At 40.3% G+C, this 26,442-nt stretch overlaps 1 protein-coding gene across 16 annotated transcripts in view; it reads right to left on the bottom strand.

Moving 5' to 3' along the window:
* Positions 1-3,636: 3,636 nt before the first annotated feature.
* WDFY3 (WD repeat and FYVE domain containing 3) overlaps positions 3,637-26,442 on the bottom strand; it is a 308,235-nt gene continuing 285,429 nt past the window's right edge. For all 16 annotated transcript variants that reach the window (XM_015138363.3, XM_078002624.1, XM_078002623.1 and 13 more), the window contains 10 exons: positions 26,292-26,439; positions 25,044-25,198; positions 23,925-24,083; positions 21,512-21,691; positions 17,740-17,922; positions 16,172-16,268; positions 12,775-13,098; positions 12,026-12,137; positions 11,050-11,247; positions 3,637-6,823 (listed from right to left, as the gene is read on the bottom strand). In XM_015138363.3, the coding sequence (XP_014993849.2) occupies positions 6,700-6,823; positions 11,050-11,247; positions 12,026-12,137; positions 12,775-13,098; positions 16,172-16,268; positions 17,740-17,922; positions 21,512-21,691; positions 23,925-24,083; positions 25,044-25,198; positions 26,292-26,439 (1,680 nt within the window). In that variant the 3' untranslated portion in view covers positions 3,637-6,699. The remainder of the gene's footprint in view (positions 6,824-11,049; positions 11,248-12,025; positions 12,138-12,774; positions 13,099-16,171; positions 16,269-17,739; positions 17,923-21,511; positions 21,692-23,924; positions 24,084-25,043; positions 25,199-26,291; positions 26,440-26,442) is intronic.

The following is a 26,442-nucleotide window of genomic DNA, read 5'->3' as shown; positions in this document are numbered from 1 at the left end:
AGTGGGATCACATCAAGTTAAAAAGCTTCTGTACAGCAAAGGAAATGATCAACAAGTGAAGAGGCAACCCACAGAATAGAAGAAAATATTTGCAAACCACCCATCTGACAAGGGTGGTTAATAACCAGAATATATAAGGAGCTCAAACAACTCGACAGGAAAAAAAAAATCTAATAATCCTATTAAAAAATGGGCAAATGATCTGAATAGGCATTTCTCAAAAGCAGACATACAAATGTCAAACAGGTATATAAAAAAATGCTCAACATCACAAATCATCAGAGAAATGCAAACCAACACCACAAGGAGATATCCTCTCACCCAAGTTAGAATGGCTGTTATCCAAGAGACAGGCAAGAACAAATGCTGGTGAGGATAGAGAAAGGGGAACCCTCCTACACTGTTGGTGGGAATGTAAATTAGTACAACCATATTCTCCATACTATGGAGTATAATATATAGTATGGATTCTCCATATAAATTCTCCATACTATGGAGAACAGTATGGAGGTTCCTAAAAAAACTAAAAATAGAACTGCCATATGACCCAGCAATCCCACTAGGCATACACACAAAAGAGAGGAAGTCAGTATATCAAAGAGATACCTGCCCTCCCATGTTTACTGCAGTACTATTCGCAATAACCAAGATTTGAACTCAACCTGAGTCTATCAGCAGATGAATGGGTACAGAAAATGTGGCACATATACACAATGGAATACTATTCAGCCATAAAAAAAATGAAATACTGTCATTTACAACAACATGGATGGAATTAGAGGACATTATGTTAAGTGAAACAAGCCAGGCAAATACAAAAAAAAGACATTTTGCATGTGCTCACTCATTTGTGGGAGTCAAAGATTAAAACAAGTGAACTCATGGAGACAGAGAGTAGAATGATGGTTATGAGAGGCTAGAAAGAGTAGTAGGGAGGAGGGTGGAAAGTGGAGATGTTTAGTGGGTACGAAAATATAGTCACATAGAATGAATAAGATCTAGTATTTGATAGCACAACAGGGTGACTCTAATCAACAATTTACTGCGTATTTTAAAATAGCCAAGAGAGTGGAACTGGAATGTTCCTAACACAAAGGGATGATAAATGCTTGAGGTGGTAAATACTCTATTAACTTCGATGTGACTATTATACATTGTATGCCTGTATTAAAACATAACATGTACCTCATAAATATATACTTATGAGCCCATAAAAATTAAAAATATTCACCCCCTTTTCAACCAATACATGTGTGAGGTTGGATTTTCTTCATGCTTCAACCAAAACAAAGTATATTCCTGATGTGACTATAGTAGGGGTGCGATAGACACACTTTTCACAATATGATAGCTGGAGAATAAAGCTCAGGAAACGAGCCAAAGCCATGCAGATGTGTCTTTTCCCAAAAATCCAGTCAAAACAAAGTATCACAACAGATGGAATGCGGAAGCAGACTTGAGAATCCACCTGTCTTCTATTGAGCCAGACATTAAAGAGATTTGCAAAAAATTTGGTTTGGAAAAGATTTTTTTTTTTTTTTTTTTTTGGAGACGGAGTCTCACTCTGTCACCCAGGCTGGAGTACAGTGGTGAGATCTCAGCTCACTGCAACCTCCACCTCCCGGGTTCAAGTCCTTCTCCTGCCTCTGCCTCCCAGGTAGCTGGGATTACAGGCGCGCACCACCACGCCTGGCTAATTTTTGTATGTTTGTAGTAGAGACGGGGTTTTGCCATGTTGGCCAGGCTAGTCTTGAACTCCTGACCTCAGGTGATCCGCCCACCTCGGCCTCCCAAAGTGCTGGGATTACAGGTGTGAGCCACTGCACTCGGCTAGGAAAGACTTTTTATAGAAATATATAATTTATGTTAATACATCATGCTCTTATCATTGTTATTTTTAAATGAGTTGACATATATATTTTAAATCTCAGTTTTAATTTCTAATACAATGACTACTGATAGATATAAACCAAATAAGCAAAAGCTGTTCGGGGTCCTTGAAAATTTTTAAGGATCAAAGAATTCTCAGACCAAAAAGTTTAAAGAAGCACCATCTTAGACCATTCCCATCCTCACAGGCAGCTACTGATAAAGGAAAACCCTTTGGAGAGAGCGAGCGCTAAAACAAGAGGCTTTCTACATTCCCAAGCTGGTTAGAACTGAAGCCTCCGTGGTAATTCCTATTCAGGGATCTCCAAAACACCATGCTATTGTGGTAGCTTGGCTTGATGCTGTCTCTAGCAAAAGTAAAAGAAAATAAAAGAGCTTTATAATAGGTGGGAGGAAATGAGAATATTCATAAAGCAAAAAACTAACCAAGTGCTGGGCCAATTCCATCAAATGGTCAAAAGTGAGGTGTGTAGGGAAAATTTTGTTGAAGATGAGAAGCAAATGGCAGACAAGGGACTCACTGAAAATCATTTACATGGTTGTTCTTTTAAATTCTGAATTTCTGCATCTGAGAATTCTGCAGTGCCCATCCTTGACTGCAACCCATCACTAGAACTGTAAGTAATAAAGCATTAATAATATGGGAACTGCTCTAAGCTTTCTCTTTTACCATTTGTAAAAAAAATTTTAAAGAAATTGGTATTGTTTTAGTTCTTCACATTCCTTCATCTTCTGCCACTCAAGTGGAGTTGCACTAAGGTAAAATTTGTAATAAGCAAAATATATTCAAATTTGGGGCTCTGCTATTCAAGCTTAAAATGAATTTAGCATCTTTAGAAAAAGTACAATCATCAAAACAGCCTAAATAAACTTAAAAACTCTTCTTTACGGAAAGGGTATTTTAAAACCAAACAAGCTGATAACAAGAACAATGGATTGTGAGTTCTAACACTCTCAGATTGAAGGCTGAACTGGAAAGACTAGCTGCTAACAGCGGCTGCTGTAGTTCCAGGTGAGGGGGGACACCGGAATACTCCTTTTGTGACTATAGTATGGGTGCAAGAGACACACACACACACACACACATATATATATATATACACACACTATTGCTTACTTTTCACAATATTTTGGCTAGAGAATAAAGCTCAGGAAAAAAGAGCAAAAACCATGCAGACCTGTCTTTTTCTACAGGTCCAGTCAAATTTGAGGATCACATCTCCCAGAAGGGGCTTGCTTCTCCTTACTGCCACCCACATACACTCATTAGCCCTGGGAATCCAGCACAATTGAGAAGCTCAGACTGCAGAAAGCCTGATTTTTAGGGATGGGTCAAACTAGAACTGGAACTGGAACCTTAACAGCCAATACTTCTGCAATCTTATGCAGGTGCTTCTGAAGTATTTACAACTAGAAAAGAACTACATAAAGTTTAGGGAGTTATTAGATCTCTGTTTTGTTTTCCTTCCCTGAATAACTGACTTAACAACTTTTCTTTTTCTTTCTTTTGGTGGTAAATAGTGGGTATTTATTTGAAATGAAAAAAAATTACTTAAGTACCTGGACTATTGCATTTAATCATGTATTGTAATTGTGTTACTCTACCTTTTTGCATCAGAGACAAGTATACAATGAACATTCAGATATCACAGATTGCACACTAGATAGTAATTCTTCAGGTCTTTTACATAACCAAGAAACATATTGGTTTCTGCAATATAGTATAAAAGTCCACAATCAATCCAGTCTTAGCCAGTATCTTCAATTTACTTCTGTTGCTGTACAAATAATTGGCCATTACTAGGGCTTACAAGTTAATAACAGGACAAAAAATATACATTGCACTGACACAAAAAGTCAGCTGTGTTAATAGTCATGCAACAAGTAACCAAACTTGCTGAAATTAAAAATACTTTCTAAAAACAGTTTTAACGGCATAAATATTTTATACACAGTTCATTTACCAAAACAAAATGTATTTAAATGATACAAAGCAAAAATAAGTTTCTACCAACTTTATACATAAGAAAGTGCAAAATAACTTATCTATAGAGTGTTTTGCTATTATCCAGACGGATGGCTGCTATGGGCAGCTATTCTCTTCTTCAAAAGCATGACATTACAGTTGCACACTACACACAAATGTTAGAATACATGGATGAACAAATGAACAGGTAGATGGATGAATGAACAAACTACGAAGATCAGGCAGGAGCCCTGTGAGGTACTCTCAGAGAAAGAATGCAGACCACACTAAGGTAGATGTACATGTTGACAATAGATGTTGGTAAATAAATTTACATGGAACACAGAACGATATCCAGAGAAATAATTAGTTTATGTGAGTGTACTTGTATGTGTGAGTGATTCTATTGATTTCTGCATTAGAGGCAAAAAGAAAAGAAACCCGATTGAACAAAACAGTTGCCCACAGCACCAGCTGCCAGAGGAAATACTACCATGAGGGTTTTGGTTTCCACCTTCTAGTTATGGAAGTCGTGTCAGAAGGTTAGTAATGAAAGTTGTGTTGGAAAGTTTAAAAGTGTTCATCTCATATAGTTTCCTATTACAAAGAGGAATAACCTTTAAGTAACAACACACACACATTCATATATTCAAGTCTTTAAAGAACACCTCTGCCACTGGGTATGGGGTAAACATGATTCATGGGCAAAAGGAGGACGCTTCTTTTAAAAAGTGTAGAATAACACTGCTACAACTCATCTAGAGGGCCACACAGGGGCAAGGCCCACAGTTACGTGATAGCACAATTTCTGCAAGTGTTGAACATCAGCATTATTTATTAGAATTGAAGATGGTGATGGGGGAGGGACAGTGTGGGGGGAGTAAGACACAGAAAGGAAAACAGAACACAACTTTTCTTTAAGTTAAAGTATTAATGCCGATAATCCTTTTATTAACAAGTATATTTGAACTTTTAGAAATGGAAGTGTTTTAATCAATTTTGATATGTAATCATAAATAGTCTGTAGGCTCAAACCCAGGTAAATAAAGATTTAAATTTAGTAAGCGTAAGGCACTAAAGCAGCCTTTATATTTTCTCTTGGAGACCTAGTTATCGTATCAGGAAGAACAAATTTGTTCTTAAGCTGGTTTCAGCCCATCAGGTACAAGATCACCATTGTACCAAATGCCTATTTTTGAATGCATGTGCATATATGTGCATTTTAGTGCATAAGTGTGCCTCTCACCAGGGCCTAAAGACGGAAAGTTGGAAAAGCCAAAGCCGCTGTCCTTTGCATGACACCTCTGTGAGGATGTGAAGGCCTTTCCTTTCGCACCTGTGAGGGTGTGAAGGCCTATCTTGGGCCATTAATGATTCTACATTTTTCAAATCACAGGGCTTTTAGAATTGTTCATAATATTATCACTAAGTTTCTGAAAATGTTAAAATCTAGATTAACTTTCATTTTTTAATATTTATATATATATGTACATAACACACATTTAAAAAAATCCCACCACCAAGCCTTTTCTCTGTAAACTAATCTCTTAGCCCCTTCCAGCTTTAATCCCCCTGGATTTGTGTGTTCTGTATCCAACTAGTAGAACAAATTAAATAACTAAATATTAAAATACTGTAATTATATTCATAGCAAAAACAAAAAAATAGACATTGATACAGTATAAATCTCACTGTTTTCAGGTAGATGACATTAAATGGTAAGGGTTAATTTTAAGCAGTTCTGACATGATTCAGTTTCACAACAAAGTTTATATGTTAATTCTGTACACTTTTTTCTTTCCTTTTTTTACCCCTTTTTTGAAAATAAGCTATAGTAGAACATCCGTGTCACGAAAGACACATACTTATTATGTTCTATGCAAGATAAGCTAATTTTGGGTTACATGCAAATATATTTCCATTAGTTGAGACAGGGCTGTTTCCTGTACTGCATTGGTCATCTGACCACCTTTCTGCAATGCTAACAAGGTATTCTTTGACCAAACAGCAGTCCACATACAAGTTTAAAAGGGGCCTTGTTTATGTAGGAACAACACTGAGGTGGTGCATAGCCAGGTACAAGACACCCAAATATTTCCAGTTTATCTTACGGCTGGACTCCTATTCTCCCACGCTGTTTCCTAAAGAAGGTCCACATTATTTTGGTTACTAGCCTAGTTTAAATGGAGATACTGTGGGCAACTTGAAAGAAATGACATCAGGCACACAGGCTGAGCTTGAAAGGAAAAAAAGACCACAGATAATGTCTTTGGGGATTTAAAAAAACATATTTATAATTAATTGGTAAGTGAGGGATGTCAGACAAACCATAAGTAGTTCATTGAGTTAGTGGTTTAGTTTGAAGTTTCATGTTACAGGCAGTTAAGTCCTTATTTAGAAAAAAGGCCTTTTATACCTATTTACAATATACAGTTACTTGCAAAGAAGTCAGATTTACAACCATTTTCTAAAAGCCTTTTTTGTTGTTGGTTTTTCCAAATAAGGATGAGTAGCTCTATAAAAATGAGATGCAAGAAAAGAGAGTTAATAAGTGAGGATATTTCTCTTGGAGACAGCTACTGTCATCAGGGAGAATTGGAGATGGAAAGTGTTGCTTCTAGGAACCACCTCATATTCTTCTTGTGCTGTTCACCTGAATCACGTCTGCCCCATTCCTGTACTCTACACCCGTTTTATTCAATGATCCCTTTGAATTTTAACACTTCAAACACGTGGTATGAAGAGATGTGTAAACGGAGACTGTTTTCAATGCCTTCCAAGCTGGGACAGGAGAATCGGGAAGGGGTCTACAGACCGTGGTCTCCACTCAGCTTGTTGAATCTTCAACAATTTCGAGGCCCATCTTCTGAACCTCTCTCATGCTGTAAGTTATAATAACAGTTCTGACAAACACGCACCGGGGATGAGATTTTCAAGCGTTTGATTTCAGATTGAAATCGACTGCACCTAAAGGAAAGGAAAAGTCAATTAATTATTGGTCTCCTCCATGCTTGATCATGGGCTCTGGAATATTAATAATCGAATGGAAAGCTTGCAGTAAAATGCCAAAGGCCATACTGGTTTGTGTTGTGTGGCTGAACAAGGACTAAAAGGAAAGCTGTATTATTTGTTTCAGTCTATGAAGAAATGCAGTATTAAACCAGGGAAGCTATTTCTTTGACTGATGAGAATTTAAAAAAATGAAAACAAAAAAACAGAGTTAAGATTTTCCTACACAATGAGGCCAAGGTGTCTGAACATCGATGTGAGGCCATTCTACCTGTGCAGACTAATTCTCATGGCCTATAAGCTTGGGAATACGGTATGTCAGTGTCTTTACTTGGAGCTTGACATATTTCTCCTGGAAATTAGAAAAACTCACTAGTGGAAATTAGAAGACTCACTAATGAATATCTACTTCCAAGAGAATTACTAATAACTCATTAGTGAGTCTTCTAATTTCCAAGAGAAATATGAGTTTGATCACTATCAAGTTCCATTGTGCTTTTAAACATTTTGATTGATCCACTCTTCAATCATTTCTTAAACAGTTAGACTGGCTTTCCTTTTCCAGTCCCAACACCCTCATTTCCTATTTATCTTGCTGGAACTCTTTGAAGCAGACTACTCTTAAGAGATGTTCAAATTCTTTAAGAAGTATTCAGAGTTCCTATTCCTGGAATAAAGCTGGGTGTGACTCAGGATGTGGTATTAAATCACTTTAGGCTTGGATTTTCACAAGATTAAAATGGAAATGGAAAAAAAAAATTTTTTTTTTTTAAGAGATGGGGTCTCAGTACATTCCAGGCTGTCCTCAAATTCCTGGCCTCAAGTGATCTTCCTGCCTTGACCTCCCAAAGTGCTGAGACTACAGATGTGAGCCACTGTACCTGTCCCTGAAATGGAGATTTATGTTTAGTCCATTAATCTACCAGTAAAAGTGTCTAGAGAGTAAATTAAGTACTATAAGCTTATGGGTTTAAAGGACTGTCCCTGGACCTCTGAGAACCCTGAGGAGTGTCAACAGCTCTCAGCCATAGAGACCACAGGCTGTGTGTTCTGGACAGCACTTCCTTCTGTGCCTGCTTCATCGGAACTTATCACTCTTTGGTCAGTTTCCAATAAAGCTTCCATCCAACATTTAATAGCAATGGATAATTTAAAGAATTACCTATAATTAAACAATATTTTGAAAATTAAACATGACAAAGAACAGATGTGTGCCAGCAGACATACGGAAGTGCTAGCACAAATCACTAGATTAATATGATGGGTGTGGAGGTTGAAAACTATAATCCCAGAACTTTGGGAGGCTGAGGTGGGGGTACTGCTTGAGCCCACAGCTTTGAGATCAGCCTGGGGAACATAGTGAGACTCTGTCTCTACAAAAAATACAAAAATTAGCCAGGTGTGGTGGCTCTTGCCTATAGTCTTAGCTACTTGGAAGGCTGAGGTGGGAGGACTGCTTGAGCCTGGGAGATCAAAGCTGCAGTGAGCTGTGATCATGCCACTGCACTCCAGCCTGGGTGATAGAGGAAGACCCCATCTCAAGAAATCTATATCTATATCTAGATATATATAGATATGGGCCGGGTGCAGAGGCTCATGACTGTAATCCCAGCACTTTGGGAGGCTGAGGTGGGCAGACCATGAGGTCAGGAGTTCGAGACCAGTCTGGCCAATATGGTGAAACCCTGTCTCTACTAAAAATACAAAAATTAGCCGGGCAGGTGGTGCATGCCTTAGTCCCAGCTACTCAGGAAGCTGAGGTAGGAGAATCGCTTGAACCCAGGAGGCAGAGGTTGCAGTGAGCCAAGATCGCGCCACTGCACTCCAGCCTGGGTGACACAGTGAGATTCCGTCTCAAAAAAAAAGAAAGAAAGAAAGAAAGAAAGACTATATGGCTCTGTGCTTTGAAAGGCCTGCTCTATAAAACCCATTATGGGTTTTAAAATGTATTATTTATTTTTTTGAGATGGAGTCTCGCTCTGTTGCCCAGGCTGGATGGAGGGAAGTGGCATGATCTCGGGTCACTGCAACCCCTGTCTCCTGGGTTCATGTGATTCTCTCACTTAACCTCTTGAGTAGCTGGGATTACAGGCACACACCACCACACCTGGCTAATTTCTGTATTTTTAGTACAGACAGGGTTTTGCCATGTTGGCCAGGCTGGTCTCTAACTCCTTACCTCAGGTGATTAGACCACCTCAGCCTCCCAAAGTGCTGGCATTACAGATGTGAGCCACCATGCCCAGCCCCATTATAGGTTTTATACAGCAGGCCTTTAAAAGCACAGAGCCACTAGACAGAATCCTCTGCCAGCCCCACAGAAATTCCCATAGGAAATGGCTGGCTGCAACATTTTGGGTCCCTCATCTTGAACCAGACTGCCCAGCAGAAAAGGTTTAAGGAATCAAATTATGGAACATCTGTTTTGCCAGACTCTGAACTTGGTGCCTTAAAACACTCATACATGTGATCTCATTTAATTCTCTCAGTAGCTCTAAGAGGACTGGTCTTCTTACCCACATTTACAGATGAAGAAACCAAAGCTCAGAGAGGCTTGGTAACTTGCTGGCATTATGGCAACAGAAAGCAGCACAATGAGCATTTGGTCAGTGTAAACCCAAAGACTATGCCCACACCAGTAAGCCAATGCTGCTTACAAAACCTCAGAAACTGCCTCATAATTACACAAGTTAAGAATAATATGCTTTCTCTGAAGGCATCTCTGGAGTAAGGCAATACAAGCCTTAGAGTATACTGTCCATGGAATCCTTCCTGTGGTCTGGCAGAAAAGTAATGACTGTGGATATGTATCTGGGACCCGGGTGTAGGACAGAGTTATCAACCAAATCCACAGCCATGGGACCGCTGACCTTTCATATGGGGGAAAAACAGATCCTTGCCTCATGTCATACCCCAAAATGAATTACAAATGAATTAAAGATCTAAATGTGAAAAATAAAACTTTGAAACCTTTAAAAGAAAATAAATAAGATTATCTTCGTGATCTTAGGACAGGGAAAGAATTCTTAAGGCACAAAAAAGCAAAAATCATAAAGAGTAATAAATGTGACTACAACCAGTTTAAAAACTTGTCTGACAGAAAAAACATATACAAAGTTGAAACGCAAGCCACAGACTGGCAGAACATACCTGTAAGATATATAAAAGACAAATGTGTACAGCACAGAATATATAAAAGAACTCCTCAAGGAAAAAAAAAGAAAAAGGCAAAGTACCCAAGAGGAAACCCAAATAGCCAACAAACATGAAAAGATGTTGTCTCACTAGCATTGCAAGTTAAAACAACAAAGCACTATTTTTTAGCTATCAGATTGGCAAAAGTGGAAAAAGTCTGGCAGTCCCAAGCATGACTAAGAATTTGGAGAACTTTCATGTCCTGTTGGAGGTAGTATTAACTAGCACTCCTGTTTTGAAGAGTAATTTGGCAATATCTAATTAAGAACAAGAACAAATCTGTATTCTATCAATTTCATTCCATCTCTAGAGGAATTCCAGCTTGTGTATTAGAAGGGCATTTATAGGGATATGCATTGTAGCATTATTTATAGTACTAATAGAAAAAAAAAAAAACCCTGAGAAGGCATCAAAAGAGAAATAAATGGTGATAAATTCATATAATTAAAACAACCGACAATAGTTAAAATAAATATATTAGAATAAATTATCTATATAAATGGATTTCAAAGACAATGTTGAGTAAGAAAGTTACAGAAGGGTAAAAACAGTATACTATATATAAAGCTGAAAAGTGAAGCTGAAAACACCAAAACAATATGATGTAATGTTTACAGAGGCAACACATGCTCCTGAAAGTATAACAACATGGAGAATGGGTGTGATTGGTGAAGGGTGCAAAGAAGATACTTAAAATGTATCTATAGTGTTTACAGAAACATTTCACACACAGGTCTCCAAATTAAATATGATGAAATATTAGCATACGTGCATTCTGTGTCATGGATGACAAGGTGTTTGTGACTTGTATGATAGAAAAATTTCCTAATTGTAGTAATAAAGAAGAACAGAAAAAGTGAAGACTGGTTCATACTAACAAGGCATACTGTAGTGGGGATGCCAGGGCAATCAGAACCTGTGTGTAGGACATAATTAACATCCTTAGAGCTTACTCAATGTAAATTCAAAAAGCAGATATCTTATCTTACTTCTGGCAGAAGAGCTGACCACAGTTCCTGCAATGGTGTCGTCTTTCTGTGAGTGAAAACCTCACCGAGCAGCCCGAGCAGCTGTCACCGCCTTCATCCTTCACCCAGTGATCAGCAGCAGAACGGCCTGGCTGGTCACTCACAGACCAGCTGAAAACTCGGCCTCGACTGTCACCAACGAGGATCCTACTGTGATCCCTGCAGGAGACATGACAGAGGAGGTCATTGTATAGAAGGCTTCTGTTGTCTGTGATCTCCTTCTCGAGGCTCTCTGGTTTTTGGTGGATGTGTGTTTTGGGGTCAGGGCTGGTAAGGGTCCCGGAGAGACTCCTTGATTCACTCAGGGATGTATGTGTAAACAGACAAAAACTGAATTGAGCCCAAATTTACACTTCCATTTCAATTTTCTTTGGATCACCCTTGCTATATCTTTGAAGAACAGAAAAAGCAGTTTTTCACTTTTTTAAAAAATTCAGAATTAAAATCCAGTGTATGGGCACGGTGGCTCACACCTGTAATCCCAGCACTTTGGGAGGCCGAGGTGGGCAGATCACTTGAGCCCAGGAATTTGAGACTAGCCTGGGCAACACGGTGAAATCCCATCCTACAAAAAATACAAAAATTAGCCAGGTATGATGGTACGCGCCTATAGTCCCAGTTATTTGAGGGGCAGAGGTGGGAGGACTGCTCGAGCCTGGGAGGTTGAGGCTGCAGTGAGCTGTGATTGTGCCCCTGCACTCTAGCCTAAGCAACAGAGCAAGACCCTGTCTCAAACAAACAAAAAAAAAAAGAAGAAGAAAAAGAAAAGAAAAATATCTACACACTGACAGGGTTCTTCTTCAAATTTATCTCTTTGAGCTATGTATGATAATACAAATAAAATCTGTTTTCCCCAAAGACAAGGCTGGAGTATATGGCCCTTGGCTAACCAAATGACTCAGATGGGAAGTGGAGCTGGAAAAAGCCTGACACTTACTTGGAGATGCCCAAGGCAGTGACCTCAGCTGGGTGTGCATTGTCCTTCCGATCAAAGGCTGTGTGCATAGTCAGCTTACTCCTGAACACCAGCTGCCGTTCCCATCGGTACCCTGGAGTGGAGAAGTGGAGGACACAACATACTCAACTGAGGGAAGCCAGTACTGGGGAGAAATACTCTACGACGGTGGCCTTAAACTTAGGGTACCTCAACATACAGCTACAGCAGCTTTTCCAGTTCTCAGCAGTTGCCGCCTTGGTTGAAAGTAAAGCTATCTAGCTTGATATTAACATGGGTCAGGCTGAAGAAATATCTCACTGAAGGAGACAAACTAATGAGAAGGGGAAATTTTCAGTGCAAGCAGATGCATCCAATTTCTCCAACTGAGGACCTTGCTTCTAACTCTATTCTGGGCAAAGTTACCTGTGAATGCAGTTTTATTTATTCATTTTAAATTAGCTTGCGTGATTTAATGAGTTGTGAATAAATGCAGTTTTTGTTTGAGGTATTTTTCTTTAGAAGATGCCCAGCATATTGCAAACACCCTTGTAGGATAGAATTTTTAAGTCCACTTTACACTAGAAGAAACTGAAGAGGCCTTCTGTGTAAAGAGGCCTTTTGTGTGAGTGGCCCAGGTCACAGGGCACATCCAGGGTGGGGCCCAGGGAGAGCTAGACCCCACTGCCTCAATCCACCGACCCTCACAAAACATATAAGGAGTGAGAAATAGATACCAGACTTCAAGTTACCAGGTTTCAATCTGCTGTAATTCCGCACCTCGATGGGATTGGGGTGGGGGTGGCTAAGGGGGCCCTGCAGATGGGCTCTGGTCTGGCCCTCTGAATAGTTCACAAATATGAAGCCGTCTTTCTCATCTAGACTGAGCTGGTCCGACCAGCGTCTGGAGTCATCAGAGCCACTGTCAGTACACCAGGCAGCTGCTGCGCGGCAGGAGGCTGTTCGGGGTCTGTGGCTGGTGCTGCTGGGTTGGCTTGGAGTGTCCTTAGGATCCTGGCTGACGCTCTGCTCATCTGCTTCTGAATCACTGCTGTCCTCGTCTTGGCCTTCCTGCCCTGGGTGAAGCATTGAGATAATTGGAACATACAGAACCACCAAAGTTACACCCAGCTTTGTTCTACTAGCATTTTTTTCTCCCAGTTATAAGCCTTTATAGACATAATATTTTAAGCTAAGTGTAACAAAAAAGAAAGTAAGTGCCACGATTTTTGGCTAGAGTACAGAGCAAAGAAATAAAAAAGCAGGATTTCTGAAAGAGTTTATTAAAAACTTTGGCCAAAATCCTTAACTTGGAATTCAGTCTCCCACAATCTGGCCAGAACCTGCCTTTGCCGCACACTCCCTGCCATGCTGCAGCTAGACGGTGTCACTCCAGCTCTCTCCCTGCAGACCTGCTCCTCCTCCAAGGGTGAGCTTCCTCACATGCTGCTGGTGCCACCTAGACCCAGCTTCCCAATCTGTGTGTTCCGACGTCACCTAGCTTTCAAGGCACAGCTTAAACATTCCTGTCTCTAAATCACCTAATTCCTTCAGCTCAAAGTATTCTCCCCCTTTTCTGGACTCCTTTAACAGTTCTGTGCCTCCCAAGTTCTTGAAATTGTCATTCTAAAAGATTACTTTTGGATATTCTCTCTCTCTCTCTCTATATATATATATATTTATTTATTTTTCGAGAAAGAATCTTGCTGTGTTGCCCAGGCTGGAGTGCAGTGGCATGATCTCGGCTCACTGCAACCTCTGCCTCCTGGGTTCAAGCAATTCTCCTGCCTCAGCCTCACAAGTAACTGGGACTACAGGTACCCGCCACCACACCTGGCTAATTTTTGTATTTTTAGTAGAGACAGGGTTTCACTATGTTGGCCAGGCTGGTCTTGAACTCCTGACCTCATGATCCACCCGCCCCGGCCTCCGAAAGTGCTGGGATTACAGGTGTGAGCCACCGCGCCCGGCTACTTTTGGATATTCTTTCTACAAGATGGTAGAGAGAAGGACCATTGCAGACAGTGGTTAATGGCTGAAAGGTTAGTGAATTATCTTATTTTTAATTTTTATTTATGTACTTATTTTTACAGACATGTATCTTGCTCTGTCACCCAAGCTGGAGTGCAGTGGACCAATCATAGCTCACTGTAGCCTCAACCTCCTGAGCCCAGGGAATCTGCCCGCCTCAGCCTTCTGAGTAGCTGGGACCACAGGTGCATGCCACAACACTTGGCTAAAGATTAGTGAATTATTGATGAAAGCCTTACTTTGGAATTTAGTTCTTCTTCCTCTTTTCACTGTTATTTTGCGCATTTCTTCACATCAACTCTCTACTCTGTTGCAATAAAGTCTACTGGAGGGAAAATATATAAGAAACAAGTACACCTGGCCCTCCATTTCTGTGGGTTCTACATCCATGGATTCAATTAACCTCAGATGGAAAGTACTGGGGAAAATAAACTGTGTCTGTTACTGAACATGTGCAGAATTTTTTTTTCCTTGTCATTAGTCCCTAAACAATACAATATCACAACTATTTACACAGCATTTACATTGTATTGCAAGTAATCTGGAGATGATTTAAGGTATTCAGGAGGGTGTTAGTAGGTTTTATACAAATACTACTTACACCGTTTTATATCAGGGACTTGAGCATTCTCAGATTTTGGTATCCAAAGGAGGTCTTAGAACCAACTCCTGAGGATACTGGGCCCACCACAGTTATTTTCTTAGCAAGACAAATACTTTGTCTGCTTCCTACTCAGTAGGGGTCTACTGGACTAATGTGAATGAAGTTTTCACCCCAACGGCTTATGATCATGAGCTCTGAGGTCCGCAAACAAGCAGCTTTGGAAGCGGCTTTAATTTCCAGTGAACCTCTAGCTTGTTTACATTTCGCCCCAGCAAGTGCCCACAAATCTCACCACTTCCACATTGTCCAGTTCTTCTGTGGGCTGCTCTCCCTCTCTGCCACTTCTGCCAGACTGCCCACAATAAAGACATACAAATATCTTACCACCCTGAATTTGACCCCTTCTATCTCACTCATGCATATCATCTTCCACTGTTATTTACTTAAAAGCTTTTTAAGGGAAAGGAAAATGACCCACTTCTCACTCGTTCCCTTAATTCACTATCTGACATATAACAGGTAACCCCCAAACACTTACTGAATTAAACTGAATTCTTATGTCTCTAAACACCCAAATGACCTTTTCGGTGGGGCTGTAATTAGAAATTTACATGTACTAATATAACACCAGCATTAAAATGTCCTGCCCAAGGTATCTTTTTTCTTCTCTGGCATGGAAAGTAAAAGCTACTTTCAGCTTATATAGAGAAGTGACTTGTGTCCTTCAGCTAAGTTTCCTTTATTAACTCTCTGACATCATCAAAGTCACAATGAATTCTCAGTGTACAAAAGCCAATCATGAAGAAACAATCTGAAGGTCAAACTTAAAACCTTGTTCCTTTCCAGGAAGTTCCTTGTACCCACTGTTCTACATCAAAGGGGGTGGCTTCTTCGGAGACTGCAATGCAAAGCAGATCTCACCCTGGCATTATGGCATTGCTTTCAGTTATTCTGGGTAGAAATCAATTATCTCTATATTTCACTGGAAAATTGTAAATTGCTTTACAAATAATGTACTACAAGTAACCAGGCTTCAGTGTGAATTAATGCCCTAATGTAAGCAAGTCTGATGGTGGACTCTGGTCTGCCTCTGTTAATTGTTTACAAACACGATTGTATCTGTGATGCACACTGAGCCAGCCCCATGGTGGGCAGAACAAATGTGGGGCTGGGGTGCAGCAGAGCTTGTCTGACTTATACAACAGCATGCCCTCTAGGTCTGTTGTGTTTTCAGAAGTGAAAGCCCAAGCCTTCGGTACTCCAGGAATTAAGTGCTATATTTAGTATGGAATGTGGAAGTTAACCGCAAGACACCACCACACCGAATGTTGCCCAGTGAAGTAGAGAAAACCTGGCATGTCTGCTCAAAGGAATCACACAACAGGCAGCAACCACGCTTCTCCAAGCAGTGCCCAACCTTGGGCTCCTCTTTATGTTGTTTGGTATAAGTTTATCCACAGTGACAGAAAAGAAATGTGAAAACGACTGAGTCATTTTTAGAAAGTATTAAATACCTATTTGTGCTTCTGGACAGTCTTCCTGCATTTCTAGGTGTTCAGCAGGCTCAGGAGCTGGTGTTTCAGGAACTTGCAAAAATTCCATCCTCCAAAACTAAATTTAAATAAGTACAAAAGTTAAAACGTTACAAAACAGATTAAGGAACCAATTTACATTACTCAGTGAAGATAGACTCTCAGGGTTAACAGATAGCTTAATTTCCATCATGTTATACAGTTAGATTTCCCGTATCTTGGAAGATGTGGCAGGGGACTGCCTACACACAATGGCTGTTTCAAAGTAGAGGGAAAAGATTATAGTCATATCAGTTTAAAAACATGGTTCAGGCCAGGCACAGGGTCTCGTGCCTATAATCCCAGCATTGTGGGAAGCCAAGGTGGGCGGATGATTTGAGGTCAGGCATTTGAGACCAGCCAGGTCAGCATGGTGAAACCCTGTCTCTACTAGAAGTACAAAAATTAGCCGGGCATAGCAGTCCATGATTGCAATTCCAGCTACTTGGGAGGCTGAGGCAGGAGAATTGCTTGAACCCCGGAGGCAGAGGTTTCAGTAAGCTGAGACTGTACTACACTCCAGCCTGGGCGACAGAGCAACTCACTCTGTCTCAAAAACAAAACAAAAACATAGTTCAACTAAGTAAACTTTTTTGTTTCCTACAAAAACCTCTCAGAGTCTTGCATATGCTAATATACATTATAGATCCCCAAGAAGGCACACAGTCAACAGAATCCCCAGGTGCCCAGCTAGGGAGCTATTTTATGCTGCTTCACAGATTGAGCATGTGAAACACCACCGTCGAGGAAGTGGACTCCAGGGTGTGTGTGTATGTGAGTTTTTGTGTGTGTGTAGATGTGTATTGTGTGAGGTACAGGGTATGGTAGTGGAGTGGCCTGATGGCCTCACTGTCTCTCCACATGTGACTCTGACTAAAGAGGGTGGTAATCAGCTGCTCTCTGCTTTTACAAAGAGCACAATTAAAGAAAAACAAGCACAAAGAAACATCTCCTGACACAGAAACACTCAAATACTGCAACAGACTACAAAAGTGAATACTCCATTGCCTCTATTTTCTGTAGAGGCCAAGCACATAGCAACCTGAGAAAAGGATAAAGTACATCTAGGCTTCAGGTGCAGTCATCTGGGATCGTAGCTGGGGACGCTGGAAGTATTTTCCAGTACTGTGATTCTTTGTAGGGAAGAGACTTATCCCTGCTCACTATGTTTTCTCTACGAAGCCATTTGACAGGCTGAAAACCCAGTACCTCTGCAGTTTGCATTTTGAGCAATCCCAGTGTGACATGGGAATCACGTTTAAGTGACCTAATTGTGTCAAGCTGTCAAATGGCCAGTGGCACTACCAGATCTACTTAATACGAAGAAAAGAGGCCAAGACACTGGTGTTCCTCATGTCTGATAATGCAGAGGCCAAGGCTTGTCTGAACTGGAGCAAGAGTTCACTAAACATTACAACCTGTTCAGGTGTTCTTAACCTGTAGTTAGCTACAAGTTTCAGGTAAACTGGGACGACAAATATCCTAATGAGTTTTTCTCTCAGCTCACTTACCCGAACCACTCCATCTGAGTGTCCTGTCACTATGACGTTCTGTGTGTCCCATTCGTTCATCTCTGACACGCAGCAGCAGATGATCTGCTGGCTCCTACCTGTGAATGTGTTGACACTCACGATAGGGTTCCCATTGATGCTCCACACATGGATGTATGTGCCAGCGCAGGACACAATGTCCCCCTGAGAAGAGAGAGAAAAATGTCATTCTCTTTGCTCCCTTCCAATTACCTTCTGGTTTCTGAAGCAAACTGAATCCCTGGCCTAGTTCTCAGAAAGCTTTTCAGTCCCAAGACTAGCGGCTAATTTCTTAGGTAATCTGAAATTCAGTGCTTGCTGACTTATAAAAAATACCCTGAACAAAGGCTTAAGAATTCACAGTTGAGTGGATGCAGTGGCCAAAGGGACCACAGATGGAGACAAAGGGTAGGTTCACGTCCCTGGCACACTGCTGAGCAAGGTCTGGCGACACAAGAAAGCTCCCTGTCATCTGAGGAGATGATGAACTACTCTTCTTCCTCCCATTGTTAACAAAATCTATTACGCCTTTCATCTAGAGGCAGGAATCCACCTCCACTTTTACAAAATGAATCCAACCACTAAAACCACAGGGTAGAAGAGGCATATTTCAGTTCAGATATAGTTGTGTTTCTTCAATAAATCAAAAGGCACAATGTTGGTAATGCTGTAATATCCTATTTTAAAATCTGTATTCAAAATAGGGGTGGGGGAATGTGGGGGGAGAAAAGGAGTGGTACATGGGTCACTTCTTGGCAAACTTAGTAAAAACCAAGATCCCTGAGCTGATAACTTATGTTTTCATGAGTTCCAAAGATAGAAAAGAACAACCTATTTTCTCAAATTCTACCAGGCTGGGCTCTACCTAACCTGGTGAGAACACAACCCACTATAGTTAAAGAAAGGAGGATGCTTTCTGAAGCATCTCCTGTATGCCAGTCACTGGGGTGGAGACTTCAGATGTTCTGGTTAACACAGAAACCTTGTGAGACTATCATTAGCCTTGCTTTAAAGGATGAAAGTGAGGGGCAAAGAACTTAAGTAACTTATTTATCATCAGAGATTTGAAGCCAGCTTTCTATAGCCCCAAAACTTACATACCGTACCGTGCTGCCTCTCTCATTCCTAAGATAGTCTGGATATCACGATGCTAGGTATTAGCTTTAGAAAAGACCTGGTAAAGTTCAGTACCCTCAGGAGATACATAAGAACCTACATAAGTCTGAAGATGGTCAGCAAAAACAGAGGAGAACTAGAAGCTGCAAAGCAGCATCAACACATAAGAAGGTAAGGTGGAGGAGGCTGGGGTAGGGTGAGGAGGAGGACTAGGCCTGTTCCATCCAGTCTGTGCTGCACCGTCTGTGCTGGTCTTGCTACTGCTCCTCCTTATTCCTCCCATCCCCCAGCTCTTCTTCTACCAAAATGGCAAGAAATAAACCAAAACCCAAACTGAAACAATACTTAGCAAAGCATTGTTGTGTCTGCTTCTATTTCAGTTACTGAACCATCTCTGACTATGAGTGTCAGCAGTTGAGTTTTAATTAGTGGCTTCAGTCTCTGCAAGAGACAATTGCTCCATTCTGCACTGGGCAAGACCTTCTTCAGTTACTCTGGGGACTTAATTAGAGTTTATTAGAGTAAATCCTGTTGTTATGAAGGCAGAGACATAAGAAGAATTAAAGGCAAAGAGGCGTTGGCCTAAAATGTAAACTGAAATAAAGCAGACTTGATATTGGTTGGAGAAACACAACAGAAATAGAAATCTTTTCATGAGTTATTAAGATATTACAAGAGCATCTTAAAAAGAAAAGACTGCTTTTGTAGTATTTGCAGCAAATATTGCAATCCAGTAGTGTACACTGGCTCAAACAACTGGCTATAATAAAATTATCAGTATTTAGGTTAAGAACAACCCCAAAACAAAGTGCTCCAAATAATGGATTAAGCATCTGATTCAACACTGCTGCATCAGAGTGGTTCTACAGCACCCACATTTTTGTAAAGCTCTTTAGGTTCAAATGTTTGCAGGACCAACCCAAGGTGTTGTTCTGAAAACCTCTTAAAGCTTTCAGACACAAACAAATTTGGCTCTTCTACCCTTGCATGTCCCCTACTCATTCTCAACCTGAGTACACCTGCCATTATTAATCAGACACTCTAAATGACTGACAACTATAAATGAATTTCTTTCTTTTTCCTTTTTAAATAAGATGACTACAAGATAGTTGACTAAAAGTGTTAACACTGAGTAACTTCTGGTAGAAATCAAAGATGCAGCATCCTTGATGAGGAAAGCTGTCTGTGTAGGTGACAGTGTGAACGTCACTCAATGACATGTGCATGAAGGATGGCCCTGCGGTAGGGGTGAAGGTAAGATGGCAATGGATATGTACAGCTAAGAAGCGATGAGGCTTGGGTGGATTCCTGCCGACTCCCAAGACTGCTTTGTATATGGGGCATCACCTACATGCTGACATACATCATCTACTTACTAATGCGATAAGCTTGTGGGGCCTCAGTCTCTGTAAACCTGCCCTTAAGCTTCCCCTGCTTCAAGACCATCTTAGCAATGAATCTCCTCTTGTCTGCTTCAGGTGGGCTTGGTTTGTGTACAGTGCTCCTAGACAAGGGCATTTATTTTATTTGACTTCTTTCATTTATTTGTATATGAACTATTTATTTCTGAAAAGAGATAGCATCTTTTGATAACTTTTGGATCTGTTTTGAAAATAGCTATATAAGAATTTTTCTCTTGTTTGGGTACCCAAATGTCATCCTTTTTACTTTCCATACTCTGACTATATTTTATTAAAAATTTCAACACATTTCTAATGTTCTTCTTTTTCTATTGTCCAGGCTGGAGTGCAGTGGAGCAATCTCGGCTCACTGCCATCTCCACATCCCAGGTTCAAGTGATTCTCCTGCCTCATCCTCCCAAATAGCTAGGATTAAAGGCACCCACCACTGGCCCGGCTAATTTTTGTATTTTTAGTAGAGACAGAGTTTCACTATGTGGCTAGGCTGGTCTGGAACTCCTGACCTCAAATGATCCACCTGCAGTGGCCTCCCAAAGTGCTGGGATTATAGGCATGAGCCACCAAGCCCGGCCAATTTCTAACATTCTTAACAAATCCTACAAATTTCTTGTTTTAAGAAAAAAATTCTAGAAAGCTTTGTTTTATTTTAATCGAATCTTGTTCTCTCTAATGTATGCAGCAGTGAATGGATTTTAAGACAAAACTGCTCTCTGGATTACAAACTTTAACATCTACTTGCTTTTCAAACAACACTAAGTCAAAGAAAATGTAGTAACTTTTATAAAATGAGTGCCTATAACTTCAAAAACGACGAGTCATTTTTTAGAAGAAAAATTTATTATTTTTTTAAGAGACAGTGTTTTGTTGTGTTTCCCAGGCCGGAGTACAACGGCTATCACAGGCACAGCCCACTACTGATCAGCATGGGAATTCTGATCTGCTCCATCTCCAACCTGGGCTGGTTCACCCCTCCTTAGGCAACCTGCTGGTGTCTGGCTTTCAGGAGGTCGTCATATCAATGCTGACCTTAGTGCAGACATCTGATGGCTATAGTGCCTACAGCCCAGAAGTCCTGGGCTCAAGTCATCCTCCCACCTTAGCCTCCTGAGTAGCTGCAACTACAGACACGTTCCCCCGAGCCCCATCATTGTTAATGTATTTTGGCCAAGACTACTTGTTTACCTAAACGTAAGTGAAGTCGGCAATTTACTACTTACTGTTAATTCATTGATACAAAGAGCAGAAACTGGAGCTCGATGCCCGCGAAGCTGGGTTAGAAATGACAGTTTGTTCAAATCCCAAATGATACAGGTTCGATCCCGGGACCCACTGACAATTATGTGATAGGCTAATGATGCTGTGGCGCAGGTGACGGTATCAGTGTGGCCCAGTAAGGCCTACAAATGAGAACAAACAAACAAAATCAGGTTGATCTCAGTGACAGGGTTCCACGGCGACTCCAGAAGCTCCTGGATGCATCAGGAAGCAGTGGCATGCATGCTGGGTAGCAGGTGACTCGAGCAGTGGTGTCTGGAGAGTCTGGAAGGCAGACCTCCTTTCTCCTCCTGCTGACTGCCCTTGCCTCAGTCCATGGGGGTAGAGAGAAGTCTGGAGCATTCTGGAGGCTCTTCTCTCTGTTTTCGCATTACTTCTTTCGTGGAGGTGGGCCAGGATCTTAGAAGGAAGAGGGAATGACAACCACAACCCAGCTTGGGTTTCTTTATACTATTTTTATGTAGAGATGTATTGATTATGGGCACCAAAAATACAGAATTTCAACTCTGTATCTATTCTTTTATGCCACAAACTCCTGTTCAGATCATTCTAAGGAATTACAATTGAATGAATTTTTTAAAAAAATGCATAAACTGTGAGAACCACATGGTTATAGCATGTGGTCTACAATGGACAAAGGGAGAATGTAGTCCTGCGGCATCAACATGCCGAAGTCCTGCTGCCAATGGGAGATATCTGAATATCTGTGCCTGAGAGGAATTCTTTCTTTAAACTTCCCTCTTTTGCTGGAATATGAAGAGAAACAGGACCCAGGGAAATGGCAATGTGTGAAAATAAGTAAATATTCTGAAGAAAAAGATTTAGATTACTGTTAGTAGTTCCTAAGTACTTAGAATGGGCCATCTGTCCCGGCAGAAAAATATATCCACTTAATAATGAGTTGGCTTCATCTGTTGCCTTCCACACTAGGATGTAAGAAGTCGCCTTCTATTGTACATTTGGGGAGAGCCTTGGGTGTAAATCAGTGCAAACTTGGAGGAGAGATTTTTCTATCATGTATAGTAGGTATTTTTAGAGATTGAAGGTTGATCAATTTTTTAATACTTTCGAGAGAGAAAACTATCTGTGTATACACATGAAATATATGTGTGTGTGTGTGTGTGTGTGTGTGTGTGTGTGCATAATATAAAAAAATGAGGTGGCTTAAAATTTTGGTCATATAGACATCTTTATTGCATGCTTAGCAAACTCCAGGAAACCATTTTAAGTAGGAAGTCCTTTTTACTGGCACATTACTTTCAAAGTGCATTTTCTAAATGGAAAATATTTTTAAGCAATATAATTTGGATCAGCAAAATGTACTATTAACCTTGTAATCTGTTCATTTCAAGACTTTCTCCCTCTTTATATGGCTTGCCTCAGGACCCAGCAACTTTGTGAAGTTTCTGGCCTATACAGATGATTCAGTTTTATACTGAACAGGGGTTCAATTTTTTTCTATAGGTATTTTTGACACAACTGTTTGAGTTTGGCTTTTAAAATAGCTTTGAAGTCAGACAGAACTTAAATTATAGCTTTACTGCTACATGTGACTTTAGACTTGTGTCTTGACCACTCTAACCTGTGTCTTTTTCAGGGGTAAGATGGGGCTAATAACTACCTTGTAGAATTGTGTGGGCTAGAGTTTTGTATTTGTAGAATACTCAACACAGTCCCCTGAAATAGAGGTGCTCAAGAAATGACAAGTGGTATTGTTACATTATTTTTCAAATTTGTATCATTAAAAATACTTAGATATATGCTCCTTATTTAAAAAAAGTTCTCTCCCAAATAAAATATTACGAAATGGCTTAATTATAAAAGGACTCTTGCTTTAAGTAAAAATTAATAATAGAATCATGTATGTAACAGGCAATCAGAAATACTTGTTAATTAAATCATCAAGGGCTCTATTGAATATATTCATGAGTTTGGCATATCCTTAAGTATATGACAAATGAGAAAAGAGAAAAACAAAGAATAAAGAATTTAGTGGCAGATAAATGGAAATCACCCTGGAAGGAAATTAATGAGTCAATAGCAAACATAATTCAGTTTGCAAAAATTCAATTTGGACTTTTGCATTTATATTACTTAAATACACTGAAATATATGTTACCTAAAGACAACTATCTTCAGATTTTAACAAAGGGACAGGCTTAGATCATTGTTAGAAACAGCTTATTCTGATTTCCTTTATTTTTTGAAAAAGTATTTCTAGCAACAGAACGTAACTTTGGTTTTGTCCATTATATCTGAAGTACCTCAGAATTATGGAAGCTTTTTACTTTCTAAAGGGTGTAGGCACAGGAGATGGACTATGTCCCTCTTGGCATTTTCTATGTTCTCTCTTACCTGTTTGAGGGTGAGGGTCTTGGCCTTTTCTTTGGAGGTGCCCATCTCCCACACACACACAACTGTGCTTGTTCCACCCGTGATGACCAGCTTGGGGTTGGGGCAGATTGCACAGAGAATCTGGCCCCACTCAGACAAACATTCATAAACAGTCACAGCCTGTAAAGTAAAATGGATGTGAGACACACATGCGGTTAAGTACTACAAACTTCTGAAACTCAAGGAGCAGAGCTGAGTGGAGGTGCAGGCACCTTACTGGCAAATAGCAGCTCATGTTCTGAGCTAGCTTTAGTTCAGAAGCATATCCACTGAATCTCTACCCTGAACTACTCCTACCACCTCCAACTATTGCTGCTGCTGAAAGCCATAACCAAAAAGGACTTTGTTCATAATGGGGGTCTCTGGTTTCTCCAGACTGGGAAAATGATGCTGAAATTGTGTGACCTATGGAAGGTGCAGGGGACAATGTGGCAAAAGGCTGCATTTGCTGTAGATAGAATGTGAAAAGAGAGCGTGACTGCTGCTGTTTAAGGAGAACAACAAAATGGAATCGTGTTACAAAACAACATAACAGACTGTGCAGATTGTTTTTGTCTTGCATTTGGGAGGGGACTGTTGGAGGGCAAACACAGGGCACTAAAGGATCACTACAGATTGTCTCTCCAAGAGGTACTTACGGGACCCAAAACAGTTGCTGTTGCTTCTTGTGGGATAGAGCAACAGGTTTTCTGCCAGCTTGTTTGGAGCACTAAAATGAAAAGTGGGCCAGATGGTGACTCATCAAAAGGAGGCTATTCTGGTTGACAGAAAGAGCACCTTGCTGGCTGGGATCTCTCGGAGGAATTCTTTGAGTGAGAAGAAAACTGCTAGCCCCTATTACACAACTTTGCAAAAGAGGCTTGTTCTGCAGGAAACATGACGTCTCTATGAACTCCTTTATCCTGCTCTCATTCAGTGAAGCACTCCTTTCCCCAAATAGGAAAGCTCACTTTTCCTTTGGGGTTTGGAGGAACAGCTGACAAGTCCTTGGACTGGGTACTCCCCAACGCTATTACTCATATAGGATAGCCAGACGACAAAAGAGCAATATTAAATGAGTAGGCAGGAAATAATGCAAACCTTGTCTGACTCATAGGTTCCCAGTCTGCAACTGAGGTCTGCATATCCCCAAGCAAAACTTTTATTCCAGGTTGGTGGGATAAGAACCTTATTCTGTTCCACGGCAAGAATACCTTTATCTGTACATACGATTTGTCCCACAGGTTCTTTGAGTTCTATAAAATAGAAATCATGGTATTAGGACAGGAACAGGAAAAACTAACGTCATCATCTCATAGAGGATGATAATTTCAAATATTCATATAAATCAAGCATCCTGACACCTACATTGAGACAAAATAATCTCAGAAATAGAGCTGGGCTTTTGAATCTCCCACAAGACCTGCTGGGTGGAATGTTGAACCTAACAGGTCCTCTGCAGGACTTCCCTCCAGTTTTCCTATTTCTGGGCACTCTCTGGTTAGGTTACTTACTGTTCAGGTCTGCCTCTCTAGGGTTGTACAGAGTAATCTGGGATGCTCCCCAGAATGTCATAGGGGCACAGATGATCAACAAATCTATGTCCTTAGTACTTCCCAAGTCATAGCCAGCCCTTAGACTTCCTCAAGGAAGGTCATGTCATTCCCTAGAGGCATGCACTCCTTGCTCCACACCAGCACTCTGATGACCACATTACTACTCCAGAAAAATCGCCAGGAGTGACTGACGCTGGCACAGAGCAGAGTCTGTGTAATGAGGCCAAATGGCATAGAATGGCACACAAGTTAACCAGACTTTGTTCCAATTCTTGGATATTTTTAAGCGACAACTTAAAGATTTTGCAGAACTTTTTTTTTTTCATTCTAAGGGAAAAAAACTTACTTGAAAAAATATTTTTACATATCCCATTATACCATTAGATAAAAGACAGATGTCTTTTCACTGGCATACTAAAAATACGTTCTTTTACTAATATATCAGATAGGCAGAACATATTTAAATGAGAATGAAATTATGAAGCCAATTTTTTTTTTTTTTTTTTTTTTTACCTATAAAGTTGAAGTTACAAGATTTTGGTATTTTAGAGCTCTGATTATCTTAAAGAGGAGAGAGAAGACTGTTTGGTTCCGATATGAAGTCCAACAAGCCAAAAAAAGAAAACAGAGAAAATATAAATACTAGTAGGTACTTAGTAATTTAACACAAAATCTATGGCACTTATTAAACAAATTATGCTATTGTCAAAAAGCAAATTTGTTATTGTTAAACTGGGATTATTAAATAATCCCATTAAATCACAAATCAAACGTTTATTTCTCATTATTTTACCTTTTACAGGTGTTAGAGAAGGCCTCAAGTTGTCTAGATGATGAAAAAAGATCTTGTCACTTGTAGATCCTGGTAGGACAGAGATTCCTGCATTGTCTCCATTGAGTCGACTTCTCACTCGCTTTGGTGGATGAGGTTTTTTAAATAACTG

The sequence above is a fragment of the Macaca mulatta genome, chromosome 5 (assembly GCF_049350105.2).
Source record: "Macaca mulatta isolate MMU2019108-1 chromosome 5, T2T-MMU8v2.0, whole genome shotgun sequence".
Taxonomy (NCBI): Eukaryota; Metazoa; Chordata; class Mammalia; order Primates; family Cercopithecidae; genus Macaca; species Macaca mulatta.
Note: the sequence above shows the minus strand (reverse complement) of the source record. Positions and strands in the feature narration are given on the sequence as shown.